Below are 16,610 nucleotides of genomic sequence, written 5' to 3'. Positions count from 1 at the left end.
GTTTCAACTGGGGTTCGTACATGGTACCCTGTCCTGGCACCTTTTACCCCATGATCCTGTCTTTCTGCTGGAAGTAATTATTCAAAGCTCCAGAAACCTGGGCTCCAACCACAGACCAGCAGAAAGGGTGTTAGATGCCAGCAGCTTTACCAGCTGGAGGGCCAGGGGCCCCATAAGAGCCAAGAGGAAGCAGAGCTCCAGGAACTGGGAGCTGCTGTATGTGTCCTGTTTATAGTAGACTACACGGTGTGATTCCATTGGCTCCCAGAGTAATCATTTTTATTGTTGGCACTATGCGTCTTATTGATTAATTTCTTCTGCAAATTTCTGTTTTCTTTCCCTTCATCCTCTCTTGGTTGTTTATCTCATCTTCTTATGTTTCCGGCTTTACATGAATCACATATGCCACATAATTCTGCAGTGCCTTCTCATATTTTGTTTTTGTTTTTTTTTTTTAAGATTTTTTTGATGTGGACCATTTTTAAAGTCTTTATTGAATTTGTTACAATACTGCTTCTGTTTTATGTTTTGGTTTTTTGGCCGCGAGGCATGTGGGATCTTAGCTCCCCGACCAGAGATGGAACCTGCACCCCCTGCATTGGAAGGCGAAGTCTTAACCACTGGACCGCCAGGGAAGTCCCGCTTCTCATATTTTGGATAAGCAATCTCCATTTGGCTGTGATCACACAGTGATGATCTAAACTAATTAGAGCCAAATGATTTGCATTTTACTTATATCTGAAATTGCAAGTGAATATATAAAATTATTTTGCCATCTAATCCTGCTATGCTGCTAATCTTATCGTTGGAAAATTTCAAACCATTGGTGTGAGTGTGTGTAGCATTTGTTTAAATAATGCTGAAGCCAAATTATAATGTTCCAGACACAAATATAATAATTATGGAGCATTATATTCCATTAACTGGCTTACCGGCCTGAGGACTCCAGGGAGTGTCACAGATCTCTAGGGTGTCCTTGAATATGATGTACACTTCAGCCAGATCACAGCTGTGAAGGCCCAGAGCAACTGCTAAGCATGTGTCTGTGACAGGAATTACTTCACTGGATTTGATCAGAAGAGTCGGGGAAGTGATTTTATATATGTGTGTATACATTTCAGTTAAACCCATCTGATTTCTACTCAAAGCGATCCCCAGGTTAAGAAGGATTTGTGTATTTCTTCGGCTAATATTTATCAAGCACAAACTAAATATTTTAGGAAATGGGGATATAACTGTGAATAGGCCAGAAGAACGCTGTGTACTAATAGAGTTTACCTGCTAGGAAGAAAGACAGAATAAGCAAGTAAATAAATAAAAAGATTATCTGTGATGGTGATACAAGTTATAAAGGAAGAAACAAGCTCTTGTGGTAAAGGATGACTGGAGAGAGAGAAGGTAGGGGTTTGTGAAGGCCCCTCTGAAGAGGTGACATGTGAACCCATGACCCATGAGAAGGAACCAGATGTGGGAAGAGTAGCAGACAGAAGCAACAGCCACTGCAAAGGCTCTGAGCCAGGCCAGTTCGGTATTTCTGAAACAGGAAAAAACACTGCAAAGGAGCACTGTTTGAGGGGTCAAAGGAGCTAGATTTGAAGGTGCTTCAACTTTTCTGTCGTGGACTCCTTGGCAGACTGTTGAAGCCTACGGATAGATCTCTTCTCATAATCGTGTTTTTCATTACATAAGACAAAAATACATAGGAATGCAAGGAAGACCAATTACATTATAATACAGCTATCAAAATATTTAAAAGACAAAGCTGTGACATAAAATATAAGTGCTGCTTTAACACGTTTTGTAGCAGATCTAATAACTAACTATGAAGAACAATTTGTCTGAAACAGTTGTAATGTGATATGAAATGTCTGTGGTTTCTCTAGGTGACAAAGTCACAGGTACTGCTCATACCACTAAGATTTTCTGCATTACTCAATGAAATACTAAATTTCAATTAGAGGCTGTGAAAATAAAGGTGTGATTTTTTTTTCCCCCCATTGTAAAATCACAGATCCCGTGAATCCTCTCCTTGGACCCCTTGGGGTCTGTGGAGCCCTGGGTACAAACAGCGGGGCTACATCACGCAGGTTTCGTGGGCCACGGCAAGGCGTTAGACTAAGCGCTATGGGGAGCCGCTGGGGAAATCTAAGCAAGAGAAGTGGTGTGATATTGCTGCTTTATATATAGAACCTGGATTCTAGGATAACAGGAGTAGAAGAGTGGGGCGACTATTACATGGTTCAGGTGAAAGACAAGGGTGGCTTGGAAAAGAGTAGTGGCCCTAGAGAGTGAGATGTGAACGTGTTCAAGATGTGTTCCAGAACCGCCAGGACCTGCTGATGGATTGGGTAGAGGAGGCGGAGAATGAGGAAAGGGAGATATGGACTTCACGGAGGTTGCTTACAAGAGCCTTTGGGTGTTGGTGTTGCCATGTACTGGTGTGGTACCACCTGGGAGCGGAACTGGTTTGTGGGAGAGTTAGGGTGGTGGCGGTGAATCCAGTGTAGCATTGTGGACCTGGTGAAGTGTGAGATGTTTATTACACAAATAGAGAGAGATCTAGTACGCAGCAGGATCCACAAGCCTGGAGCTCGGAAGAGAGTAGGGCCGAAAGATGACATATCCACTCTACAGTTGAACCTGACGTTTGAACAAAAGTGGGAAGTTAAGATAACCTGAGAGGGGCTTTCACCACTCCCCTCAAAGCTGCACCTTCCCACTCCTTTGAGGGAGACCCCCCCATTTGTCACTCCCCCCAGAGAGGTGACGGAACTTGATAAAGGTCACACAGCATAAGGGGCAACCAAGAGGGGGCACCTGGAAGCAGTGTCCCGTCTCCTGCTTCCAAGCATGTGTTTTATCTCTGCTCAGTGCTACTTCTCCAACCTTATCCATTGTAAGAGCAAACAAAAATTAGGATCAAGGTTTTATGTAGCACAAAAGTAAGCTGAAGGGAAGATGTGAAAGGACAGTAGGCTGCAGATTTCAAATACTGGTTCCTCCACCATGTAACCTTGAACAAGTCACGTAACCTCACTGAGGCTTAATACCCTAATTCAAAATGGGAATAACACCACCACCTGGTGTGATTAAATTCAGTAAAAACATCTGGCACATAAGAGGCACTCAGTACATATTTTTGGTTGAACTCGAGTTGTATATATTTTTTTAAATTAATTAATTTATTTATTTTTGGCTGCATTGGGTCTTCGTTGCTGTGTGCGGGCTTTCTCTAGTTGCGGTGAGCAGGGGCTACTCTTCGTTGTGGTGCACAGGCTTCTCATTGTGGTGGCCTCTCTTGTTGCGGAGCACGAGCCCTAGGGCGCGTGGGCTTCGGTAGTTGTGGCTTGCGGGCTCTAGAGTGCAGGCTCAGCAGTTGTGGCGCACGGGCTTAGTTACTCCGCGGCATGTGGGATCTTCCTGGACCAGGGCTCGAACCCACGTCCCCTGCGTTGGCAGGCAGATTCTTAACCACTGCACCACCAGGGAAGTCCCAAGTTGTATAATTTTTAAGTGGACACTTGGTATTGTCTTTTTCTCATATATTTCAAGGTAGTTTTTTTCTAGAAAAAAAAAAAGATAGTAATGGTGACGAAAACAGTACAAAGGACCTTGAATAATTTACTGGATTTCTCATGCTATTTCATGACCTATGGAAAAATAGATGGTATTCCACGGTTATTTACATCTTAGGAAAAAAAAGTTTGAACAGAAACTACAGGTTTTTCACCTTGTAGCAACAAAACACTATGTAGGGGCTTCCCTGGTGGCGCAGTGGTTAAGAATCCATCTGCCAACGCAGGGGACACAGGTTCGAGCCCTGGTCCGGGAAGATCCCACATGCCACGAAGCAACTAAGCTCGTGCACCACAACTACTGAGCCTGTGCTCTAGAGCCCACGAGCCACAACTACTGAAGCCCACGCGCCTATAGCCCGTGCTCCGCAACAAGAGAAGACACCACAGTGAGAAGCCCACGCACCGCATCGAAGAGTAGCCCCCGCTTGCTGCAACTAGAGAAAGCCCGCGTGCAGCAATGAAGACCCAACACAGCCAAAAATAAATAAATAAAATAAACAAAATTTTTTTAAAATTTTTAAAAAAATACTATGTAGATATTTCTCTTGGGGACCTAAAAGGAGTGATACATAAGGAATGCTATCTCTAACCTAGAGGGCTAAAAGCACTGAACTTCAGGACTTAATGTTCACCTGCCAACAAAGTTTCTCCTCACCAATTGATTTGATTAGTCTAACTAATATTGTAAGATCATTTCTGGTCAGGGTTACTGGCATCTCAGATGTTTATTCATTCATTTTCATGAAGCATCTACAATGTTCCAGCACTGTTCTTGGATCGAGGCATCCAAGAATGAACAAAAATGAAGTTCTGCCATCATGGAGCTCTCACTGAAGTGGGGAGCAAAAAATAAACAAGCAATCAGGCAAATAGATAAGCAGCATCATTTCAGAGAGTGTCATGCGCTCTATAGAAAATATAGCCAGGTAAAAAGAAAAAAAAAGGAAATGTAGCCAGGTAGTGCTCACAGGTGCAGAGAGCATTTTCAATAAGAAGGTGCCATTGGAGCTGAGACCCAAATGATGAGAAGGAGCCAACCGTGCAAGAATATGGGCAGAGCCCGTTCCCCATGTGAGAACAGCCACGTGTAAAGTTGAAAATGAAGGGGGAGAGGTAGTAGGAGAGACACAGAGGAAGGCAGAGGTGAGGTCAGGTTTTCTTGTAGTCCCAGGTAAACAGTTTGAACTATATTCTAACCACTGGAGAATTTTAAGCGAAGGAGCAACATGATCTGATTTATATATTTACAAGGTCACTGTGACTGCTGTTTTGGAACTGGACTAGGAGGTGACCAGAGTGGAAGCAGGGAGGCTGTTGCCTCCCAAGTAGGAGGTGATGGTAGCCCCGGGATGGCAGCAGTGGACATGGAGAGAGGTGCACAGATTCCAGATGTATGTCGAAAGAGTGCCGACCAGACTTACAGAAGGGCTGGATGTGCAGGATAAGACACAGAAAGGAAACAGGATGACAGAGTGACTGGGTGTTTGGTGGTGTCATTTACTGATACGGGCTGCAGAAAAGAAAGGTCGTGAGGTCCGTGCTAAATCAAGAGTTTGTTCGTGGACAGATTAAGTTTGAGTTGTCTGTTAGTCACGTAAGTGGAGCTGTTGAGTGGGCTGCTGAATATGCACATCTGGGGCTTTGGAAAGAGGCCGAGGCTGGAGATTGGCATTTAGGGTCATGAGCAAATCATCTGTGAAGTTTTCATTTGAAGTGCGTTGTTTCCAGTTGGGGTTGATGGATGTCTGGAGCGAGCATCTCCTTAGCTCCCCCGGAATCAGAATCTCCTTCTGAGCAGCTTCAGCTGTCCTGGAAATTCACTGACAGACTGCGGAGTTGGGGGGATTTAAAACACTGGCGGGAGTTTGTTTGGTTTTGTTCTCTGCTGTTTCAAGTTAACTGAAATGCATGATTTTCAGGTTTCATCTTCAGTTTTAAATCCTGCAGAGGACCTGTCACATGTCTTCTGATCGTCGCACTGCCCCTTTCACATTGCAGCTCTCCAGGAAAGCAAGACAGCTCAGTGCAGGCTGTGCTGGACTTCAAGAATAAGCCCTGTCCCAAGAAAGGCAAGCGCTTGGTAAATAACTCTGCCAAGTGTCAGATTAACAGGAGACGCTCAGGCAGATAAACATTCTGAGTAAACATTCTGAGATCTTGCCTTTTTTTTTTTTCTTTTTTTTTCTACTCCATAAATTTGTTATGGTTCTATCACTTTCATCCCTCCTATCAGTTTCTTTCATTCTCATGATGGTTTCTCATTAAGGAGATTCATGGGGAAGGTTGTAATCGATCAGAGCTATTAGCCACCAGAGTGTAATCTGGTTCCAGTACAAACTGACCTGCCCGATGTCCTGTCTGCCTTGGAGATTTAAGCCGATTAATTTAGAGTCTGGGAGGCAGGATCTAATGTCCTGTAGCACTGCACCCTCTCACCCTTACCCACGCGTAAGGGATTTAACAAATTGACACTGTAATTAGAACTGAACCCACAGTTAACCCACCTTGAAAGTAACCACTAGTGCCTGGCTCACCTTGGATGTACATTTACAGCCAGTGAATGATGCTGTGTCCCTGGCAATGGAATGCTGCTTTAATTCCCTCTGCTGTCTCAGGCCCTATACTGCTGATTACGGTGGAGGTTTCTGTTTTGTTTCATTGGTTGGTTGGTTGGTTGGTTGGTTTTTGTACCTATTTCCAAGAGTAGATCAATCTCATGGTTCGGAAACAAGTCAGGTGATTGGCATGAGGTCGCCACAAAAAAGGGCAGCTCACTGCCAGGGCTTTCAGTAGCACAGTCTCTGTCTGCTTTATGTTTTTGATGGAATCAGAGAACAAAAGGCAGGAAGGTGCCCTGGGCTGCCCACAGATCCCCTGGCAGCCATATGGGTGGACCTGCCAAGTGAAAGATGCCATGCAAATTAGCATTCTCGATCACAGACCTCTGCTCTTAAAATACAGCTAACCACCAAATACAAGCTGAGGACTAAGGTCAAACTAAAGACTCTTCAAGAATGATATTTTAGCTGCAAAAGCTGTCCACAAGCAGCAGGATAAATTAATGGGTATTTTGCACCAGGGGAACCATGATAAGTAAATATTCCTTCTTGCACTGATAACACCAGTTAAGGTGCAACCTTCCTCCTCCTCCCCCCTTCATCCACCTGCTCTTCTCCCCCCCCCCCTTTTTTTACTGATAATGATGATATAATAGGAGCACAGTCCTTGGAGCTAGACCACATAGATAAAAGCCAAGGCCAAACTTCTACAAGTTTTTTAACTTCTCCGAGCCTCCGTTTCCCTATCTATAAAATGGTGATGATAATAATGATACCTCTTTCAAAGATTACTGAAGAGTAGATCAGTTACTACATGTAGCAGATAAGAGAGTGCTTGGCGTGTTGTAAGGTCTGAGTAAACATGTAAACTTAAGCTACTGTCATTCATTCAACCTTATGAACATTGAATGTGCTATAGATGCCAGTGACATAAAGGTAAGGGCCCACCTCAGGTCAGTGGGAAGACGGACACACCAACAAACCTGCCATTCTGTCTCAGCAGGCTCTTTACTGAATGTGTGGGAGATGAAGATGCTACTAAAGAATAGGTATAATACTCTCTATATAATAAGTATAACTGGTAGGAGAGGCAGAAGACATAGAAAAGCAAGAAATGTAATTGAACAATAATTGAGATCAACCTTTTGCCTATTAAGAATTAAGCTAAGGGCTTCCCTGGTGGTGCAGTGGTTGAGAATCTGCCTGCCAATGCAGGGAACACGGGTTCGAGCCCTGGTCTGGGAAGATCCCACATGCCGCAGAGCAACTGGGCCCGTGAGCCACAATTACTGAGCCTGCGCGTCTGGAGCCTGTGCCCCACAGCAAGAGAGGCCACGATAGTGAGAGGCCCGCGCACCGCGATGAGGAGTGGCCCCCGCTTGCCACAACTAGAGAAAGCCCTCGCACAGAAACGAAGACCCAACACAGCCATAAATCAATAAAAATAAATAAATTAAAAAAAAAAAAAAGATATGGCCTCTACCTACCTTGCTAACTGTGCTTTAGGTCTCCCCCTCTTACTTGCCACGATCAACACTAAAAAAAAAACTTTCAGTTTCTGGAACCCACCATTAAAAAAAAAAAAAAGATTTAAGCTAAAATGCATGACAATGTAGCTGAGATTAAACGCCCAGAAATTGGACCTTATTGTGGTTTAGTAAAAGAATTAACATAGAACAGAACAGCAGCCTAAAAATATTTTATAAAGTTACCATGATAACATCCTGGCCAGCCAACCATTCAGTTATCTGATGTACCGATAAAACAGCAGGACTTAACGTATTCCACCAAGCTGAAAATCTGCAAAACATCTAGTGTGTGCATGTGCAGGCATATACACACACACACACACACACGCACGCACACATGCAAATGCCATTTGGTGCAGAAAGAAAACATAAATATGGATAGCAAGGAACAGAAGTGAGGCTGGTTTCAATCTCACCTCTAATACCCACTTGCAATCTATCCTTAGGTGAGTTACTAAACTCTGCTCCCCAGTGTTTGCATCTGTAAAATGGGGATAATGTTAGCACCTGCCTCACAGGGTTATTGTGAAGACTCAATGAGACATTGCATAAGACACTCCAAATAGCTAGCAGTGGCTTGCCCCAGCCTTGGCTCAGTAATAGTTTATTTTATTGCTATAGTTTGCTGTGCACTAGACACCTCCCTCCCCTGACTCCCTCCTCTCTCCCTGTCTCTCTCCCTCCCTCCCTCTCTCCCTCTGGATGTATATATATATATTTACACAAGTAATCCATGTTCATTTTAGGAAAACAAGAATATACATACAAAAAGGAAAAAATTAAAGACCATTCTGATTCCACCACCAAGAGTAGCAACTATTTTGCTAGTATCCCTCTGGTCTTTGTCTATGTAAATTCACTACATCTATGTAAATGTCCACGTGTATGTAAATACATCACTACATATACAGGATCATACTCTACATTCTGTCTAATAGAATTCTCTTCCTGTTCAGCAATATATCATGTCAGTAAATATAAAATATACATTACCATTTCAGATTACTTTATAGTAGTCTGTTTTAAGTAAATTCCATATCGTAGTTAGACAATCCCCTATTGCTGGAAACTTGAGGCAAAATCCCATTTTCTCTGTTATAAACTCTGTTTGTATAAACATCCTGTATCAGCCTATTTGGATACTTCGGCAGAGGTTCTTACCATGGCACAGGGCAAATTTTTCCTCAACAACAGACGTTACCAGTGGTCTTATTCATGGGGCCTGCATTTGTGTAGGAGATAAATTATACTTAGGGTCCTGAAGAAGTCACAGATTTTAACATAGCAGTACCTGTTTGAAGAACCTCATACCTAAGTGTGACCCAGCAGCAAACCATACAAAGAGTAAACTGAGCCAAAGAAGAACATGTATAGTGTTAATAAGGTGCAGAATCCAGGTACTGGTGGTCATGGACATAAAAAGTGGCCTGGAAATTTTTCAGGAATATAGAAGATCAAAGAACAATTAGAAAATAGGAAACTGGGAACAAGCAATAGCAATTTCTAGTTTGCCTTTGCAATTTATTTAACATCAAACAGAGCTCAGTAGTCATCCACAATTACCTCCTTGCATTCCTGAGTCATTTCATTGAGCAATGTCAAGGGCCACATAAAGTGCTAAGTTAGTTTTAATAAAACGTACTCAGAATTCCCAAGGAACGGAAACTGAGGGGAGTCTTAGCCAATGAGGTAAGCTTGTCTGTGCACATCTGTCGTGTAGTTATTGAGAACCTACTATGTTGCAACAAGTGGGGACACAGAGAAAAGTAGGCCAGGCTCCCAGATCTGCTTCCAGGGAAAATCTAAGCTGTCAGGGGGTGAGGGAGAGAGCACGGGGGGTCGGGCCGCTGCTAGGTCGGCACTGTTGTTAAAGAATCTGGACTTCTTAATGTCTTGCAATTTCAATTTTCAAATATTTTACTGACAGGACATCTGAATAAGAGTGGAGAGATTCTGATACCCTTCTCAGTATCACCTGGAGCAGTCATTCTCCCTCGCTGAGCCTCTGTAAAGCTGGGATAACAAGGCCTCATTTCTACTCTCCACAGAGATAGTGCCAGTATTTAGATAAGAAAACGTTAATAACTAAGAGCTCTTTGAATTTCTTTGAAGCTGCCCAGATGAGGTAGCACGACAACACGTAGCAGGGTTAATACTGTTTGCACTTGATCATTTTGGTATTGTATTAAATTTTTATAACACTGCGTTTATATTCACAGACCAGTCAACTCCCCATAATCTGTGTTTTAATATGTATTCAGCTCCATTTTTGAGCTGAGGTGACTTCTTTCAGCATCTCAGCCCATTTTTAAAGTGGATTGTCACTGGAAAGGGGTAATTTAGGCATTCGGGGTCATTTACTATTCGCCTCAGGCAAACATTCAAGGGAGGGAACGTTCCAGAAAACTGTCTTCTGTGCCTTTGACCTCCCATCTCTTGTGCTCACTCCTTGAGGCCTTTGTTGGCCCTTACACAGCTCTTGCCTCAACTTGCTCGCCTTCTTCGCAGCTCGTATGTCTCTTGTCTCTGCCCTGAGCTTGGCCTTCCCCCTCTCTCCAGTCAGTTCCATCCACTCTTGCCTCCCCTGTCATGGTCCTTTCCCTCCCACCAGCGGTTTTGTAGGAGACGCTGTGCTGGCCCCTCGGGGTGTCTGCTCGGCAGCCCACAGCACTGCCAGACCCCGAGATGAGATGGAAGCCAGCCAGCCAGTGTCTCTCCCACCTCACCCTGTCATCTGTGTGTGACCTCACTCCTTCCCTGGACTCCTTGGCCTCTGTCATTACTACAAGGGATAGTGAGATGGGAATGTCAAATTACTTGGGCACATTTCCATGCTAATCCAAAGGAAAGCCACCTGGCTTCATTACCACTCTGCGCTGACACCAATATGTAAGCATGCCATTTCCTAGAATGGATTATGGAAAACATCTCAGCAGACATTTAGCAGTCCCCCAAGTGGGAGGACAACAACCCTCCTTCCCGTCCTGCAGGAATGCTCATCTCTAGTCTTTCAACAAGCTGACGTTTTGCCCACCCTTTCTGGAGCTGGTTCAGTCAAGATGGTAGCACAATTAAGATGTCAGAGATGGTCCTACGTAGGAGGTTCAGGGTCCTAAAACATAAGGCAGGGGCATTACAAGACACATGGAGTCAGATGAGTGTCATTCCCCAAGACCACCCTCAGACTCAGTGATTGACTAGAAGGACCCACAAAGCTCTTAGAAAAGCTCTTAGACTCATGGTTACGGTTAATTACAACAGAGGGATACCAGTTAAAACCAGCAAAGGGAGAAAGTGCATGGGGCAACGTCCGAGAGAAACAAGGCACAAGCTCCCAGATGTCCCCTCCAAGTAATATCACACAGATGTGCTTAATTTTTCTAGCAACGATTTGTAACAACGTATGCAAAGCGTTATCTGTCAGGGATGCTCACCCGAGCCTCAGTGTCCAGGGTGTTTACTGGGATCAGTCACAGAAGACATGCGGCACCTGCACGAAAGACCTCAAGCCACTCAGACTCCAGCCCCTACAACAAAAATAGGTGTTCAGCATAAATCACACTGTTGGCATAAACTATCTGCTTACACTGGCACCATGTGGCCCGAGGCCTCAGGCATACAAAAACGCTCTTATGAGGCACATTATTACAAGGACTCAGAGCTCTTCTCTTAGGAGCCACTCTTAAAAAACAGGTCTTTCTTGGGAACGTGCAGGATTTGAGCAACCTGGGCCTGCTGAGTTAACCCTTTCCTGCACACATTCCCAGGGTCAAGACACAGGAAGGCTCTGGCACATGACAGTACCTCCTGCACCTCAGTGACCTTCCAAAAATAAGGTCCTCTCTGCCTTCCACATAGGGTCACTGTGATATCAAAATAATAATCATTGAACTCTTTTCAAAACCAGCAGGACATCTACAGCAAGGATGCTTTTATTATTATTATTACTATTTCTATCATCATAATCACTATTGTCATATTATACTCACATCATAATCACTACTGTTCATGGGACAGGGCATGCGAATGAGCCCTTAATGCTTCTGTGTGATCTCAGAACAGGTCAGAAGTGCCTTTTTCCAGATGCTGAAGACAAGGACAACCTCAGAGTAGTGTGTCTTCACTCCTCCCTGGCATTTAACCCTGTCCTTGCTTTTCTCTGTCTCCCTTCCCTTGGCAGTGGCTCAGAAATCCAGGCCCCCAGCACGAGAAGCGGACTCTGTTTGGAGACATGGTGTGCTTCTTGTTCATCACTCCTCTGGCCACCATCTCGGGCTGGCTCTGCCTACGGGGCGCCGTGGACCACCTGCACTTTAGCAGTCGGCTCGAAGCCGTCGGACTAATTGCACTCACTGTCGCACTCTTCACTATTTACCTCTTTTGGACACTAGTAAGTATGGCCCAGGGCCCGGGAGTTAGGTCGGCGGGAGCTGGCAGCCCCCCAGCTGGCACAGCCTTCCCTCTTGTCTGTAGCTCATCTCCCCCACCCCGGAGCAGACAGACCTTCAAATGCTGGCGAGAGTGAGTGATTCGGTCTACTACCGCACGTGAATGTGTGTGTGTGTGTGTGTGTGTGTGTGTGTGTGTGTGTGTGTACGTGTATGTGCACTGCTGGGAAGAGGAGATGAAGTAAAGAAAAAGCCCCAGCTTCTGAGAGTTCCTCAAAGACATGCACCCCAGACATCCCTCTCCTCTCGTAGCCAAAGACTCCATCTGTGAGGAGGCCTGGCCTTTTCTTTCTCTCGTTTATGCTCCTCACTCTTGCCGGGATTGTGATGTATGGTGAATGATGCACTTGGCCACCGTTGCTGTCGCTGCCTGCACAGATCATGAATCCTCCTGCTGGTTATTTTCTTTTTATGTCCTGACACAGCCTAAAGTCCTTGTTGGACGTGGAGCTTCACTTCGTCTGATGATTATTCTGGGTTGGGATATTGACTCTGCTGCCCATAAAAACACTAATTCATCTAGCTGAGAAGCTGTCACTAAAGAAAAACCAATTCCCAATAAGTGTTCCTGCTGTATATGAGGGGAAAATCTTTAACCCTCTCTGGTTCTTTATTGTTTTAACCCCGTGATTGCTCGGGTACCAGTTGGCAGAGCCCACAAAGCACAGCATCTGCCGTCTCTCGATGCTTCCCTCTGAGACCTGCAGGGAAGAATGTCACGATCCTCTAGAAGGTTTTCAGAAACCGGGCCCCGTGCTTCCTGGCATGACTCTCCTGTGCCTGCTCATCTCTAATCCGAGCACATTCCATTGTTATTCAATATGTATTTCCTGTCTAGACTGTCCCATTCCCATGCCCGCAGCACAGTGTCGCATGTAGAAGCTTCTAGTGCTCACACTTGCTCCCTTGCTCTGTCTCCCGAGTCCTGCGCCACCAGCTGCCATTCCTGCCACACTGACCAACCGCAACCCCCTGCTCATCGCGTTTCCCTCTTGTCCAGCTCTTTGCCTCCTCTCAAGGGGGGATTTCAGACAATAAATGGGGGACACATTTCAGTCTCAGTGAGAGGGGCATGACAGGAGCCTTGGTAAACAGGTAGTGTTCCGATGCTTGGAGCTTTATCAGAGGCCTCTGGTTAAGGTAGGCATTCTGTTCCCAGCCTAATGAAGCCCCCAAGCAAAACTCTTACTGTCTCCTTTAAATGTCTATGCTTCCAAAGTGTGTCCTGATTCATTGTGAATCAAGCAACCAGGCTGACTCAGAAGCCACAAGGACACGGTGATGGGAAGAGGGTTAAAAATAAGAAATTAGGGAATACCCTGGCTGTCCAGTGGTTAGGACTCAGAGCTTTCATTGCTGAGGGCCCACATTCAATCCCTGGTCGGGGAACTAAGATCCCACAAGCTGTGTGGCATGGCCAACAAAAAAAAAAAGGAAAGAAAGAAAGAAATTGTCTGTCTACTACTGTCTAACTACTGAACCACCTTGGGAAGTCATTTCACTTCGCTGAGCCTCAATGTCCTCATCTGTAAAGTGGGGATGAGATTAATACCCATCCTGCCAACCTCCCCTGGTCTTACGAGATTGAAGTGAAAGTGTCCATGGGAAAGCTCTTTGGAAAATAATTAAGTGTAAGTTTTTACCATGTTTAGAGGTTTGCTAGTCTCTGATTTTTCTTATACAAGTGCCTAAGATGAAGGACGGATGAAGATATAGACTTAAATGCTGGGCATTCAAACCAACTTAAGGCCTTTTTGAAAATCTGCTTTGTAAAGCACACACCTAACAAGAAAGAAAAAAAGAGGGGGGTGGGCAAAAGAGGGAAAGAAAAAAAGAGATTACCTAGAGAAAAAATGGATGTGATCCTATTTCATCTCTCATCCCAGGTGAAAGGAAAATTTGGGAGGGAAGGGTCCCCAGAGTGGCTCTTTCAGGAGACTGATAACATACGTCGTTCCAGAAATGCTTCCAAAAGGCAGTGCTGCGTGGTAAAAAGCACATCCCTTCAGAATCCAAAGGCTCTGTGTTTAAACCCAAGATTTAGCATCCTGATAGCTGTGTAACTTCAAACAGATCCCTAACCTTTCTGATCATCCTTCTCCTAATGCAAAAACTTGGGGAAACGACTGCTAACCCCTGGGCCAATGTGCTATTGTGAGGATGAGGTGGGATAACTTCGGGAACATCCATCAGAGCACCTGGCAGAGGACGGGTTTTCTTCCTCTGACTGCTGTGCTCCTACACATCCCGCACTGCCCCCCGGCTCCCTGTAAAATGCCGAGCAGCTGGAGGGAAAGAAGGGCTCTTCTCCCCTTTGGTGTGAAAAATGCGTGGCCATAGCTCAGCAGCAGGTTATCGAATCTAGACTAACTCCTTCCCAGATAAATGCAGAACTGAGCGGCCCTAGCAAGAGCCGTAATTCAGAAGCCGACAGCACTTGGAAACTGCCCTCCAGCAGAAACCCACTGTAAACAAGCTGTCAAGCTTAAGGAGAATATGCTGTGAAAATGTCTTAGATAAACAAACACAGTGTCAGTCCCAGCCCGGCTTCTCGGAGGAGCCCTCCTGGAAGGGCCTCGCCGGGCGCTGTCAGGAGGGACCCGCACCCGTGCTGCTCGCCTACGGGTGCCTTTGGAGCTCCTTGCCTCCACCGGGGCCCAGGCTTGACACAGACTTGGGGAGTTCTGCCTTCTGGAACCTACTGTGCGGAAACACAGGTGTCTGAGACCCAGGAGGCCAAGACCTCGACCACCTCCTCCCTGAGAGCTGGGGGGAGGGAGGGGAAAGGTGCCCCAGAAACATCACTGTGCATGTCACAAACCATTTGAAGCCCGTGGACAGACCCGAGAAGAGTAGGCGAGAACTGAGTCCACATGAAGCATTTAGAAAGTGTCCACATAGGATCTGCATTAGCCCAGTGTAGCGATGCCCACGTGCAGTGAGCCCCAGGAGGTACCACCATCCACCACGTCGCTGATGCAACCAGTGCCCGGCCCAGAAACCAGTTAAATCACAGGATGAAATGAATGATGATCCGGCTCCTCTGGCTGACTCCCAGTCCCACGGGTTAATCATTTAAAATCTCTTTAGGAAGGGGGAAGCTCCCACAGAACACTGACCCGGCAAGGCTCACTGTGGGGCGGGTCTAGACACACCCCAAGGGTGTCCAGCACGACCTGGTGTGGCTGATTCACACCCACGCCTCCCTCTTCTCTTCCACGGTGCCATCACAGGTCAGTGAGCTGGCCCAGTTCTGGGAAGGCAGCTTCCAAAGCCCTGGCCCCATCAATATGCTTCGGTCGCACCATAAACTCCCGAGAGGGCAGAATCAAAATTCGTAAGGAGATTTCCCAAAGCCTGCTGTGACTTTACAGCAAAGCTTCAGTGCAGCCCATCACCTCCCTCAGGGAGAGGTGATGCTAATGTGCTCCAGCCCTCTGTGTGCCATGCACGTAACCGCAACTCTCTGTGCAGACCTTGCCCGTGACAGGAGGTTAATAAATAGCCTTTGGATGAAGACATGAAGACACTTCAAGAAACCCATCCCATGAGGAGTAGTGTTTTTAGAATAGTGGCCCTGTGCTCTTTCTTCACCCTCTTTCTTTAAAACCTCAGAAATTTAAGAAATATCTAAATGAAGTTCCCAGCGTTACTATTGCCATAGCTTCTTCTTCCTTCATGTTGTTTATTTTTTCCTCACTGCCTCTTTATTGCTCTAAATCAAACCTGCTTTATTCCTCTTCTCTTCCACCAAGGGGAGGGAGTGTCTTGGCCCTCCTAGAGACAAAAGCCAGGACTACCCAGGGCGACTGCAAACCCATGGTCCCTCTGCCCTGCACCTACCTTCCTTTATTTTCCCCGATGCAGCGTCATCTTCATGATGCTTTCTTCTTATTGGTTGAGTTTGCCTGCAGACATGGTGGTGAACAGCAATCAGGATAGATTAATGCGTAATAAGATCTCGTTCGTTTGTCCGAACGAGCGGGCTGATTTTTGTACTTCCCGGCCAAGGAACCAGGAGACCTGCTAAGTCATGGACTCCCCACGTTCCCCTGTGCTTCACAGGCTTGAACGTACATGCGAATCACCAGGGGATCTTGGTAAAATGCACGCTCTGATTCCTTAAGTCTGGGCGGATCCCACAGGTGCGACATTCTAACAAGCTCCCAGGTGGTACGGCCTCCACGGGCACACTGAGAGCAGAGCTTTCAAGGAAACAGCCCAGCCTCTCTTTTTCTTTTTGCCCCCAGTTTCCTGTATCCAAGAAGGAGTGTCACAAAGTTATCTTCTTTTCCAGATTTAACCCATCAGAAATAACAGGCCAAGAACACTAACGTGTGGCAGTGGCACTGTGCTAAGTGCTTTTTTTTTTTTTTTTTTATAAATTTATTTATTTATTTATTTTGGCTGCGTTGGGTTTTCATGCTGCGCACAGGCTTTCTCTAGTTGCGGCGAGCGGGGGCTACTCTTTGTTGTGGTGTGCAGGCTTCTCATTGC

At 45.7% G+C, this 16,610-nt stretch overlaps 1 protein-coding gene across 4 annotated transcripts in view; it reads left to right on the top strand.

The window, feature by feature from the left end:
• Positions 1–16,610, top strand: part of MARCHF3 (membrane associated ring-CH-type finger 3) — a 151,050-nt gene that overhangs the window by 130,979 nt on the left and 3,461 nt on the right. For 3 of the 4 annotated variants that reach the window (XM_082380727.1, XM_082380725.1, XM_082380726.1), the window contains exon 4: positions 11,846–12,055. The exons of the other annotated variant lie outside the window; for it this stretch is intronic. In XM_082380727.1, the coding sequence (XP_082236853.1) occupies positions 11,846–12,055 (210 nt within the window). The remainder of the gene's footprint in view (positions 1–11,845; positions 12,056–16,610) is intronic. 4 annotated transcript variants of the gene reach the window in all.

This window comes from Balaenoptera borealis (genome assembly GCF_965194805.1).
Source record: "Balaenoptera borealis genome assembly, chromosome: 2".
Lineage (NCBI taxonomy): Eukaryota > Metazoa > Chordata > Mammalia > Artiodactyla > Balaenopteridae > Balaenoptera > Balaenoptera borealis.
Note: the sequence above shows the minus strand (reverse complement) of the source record. Positions and strands in the feature narration are given on the sequence as shown.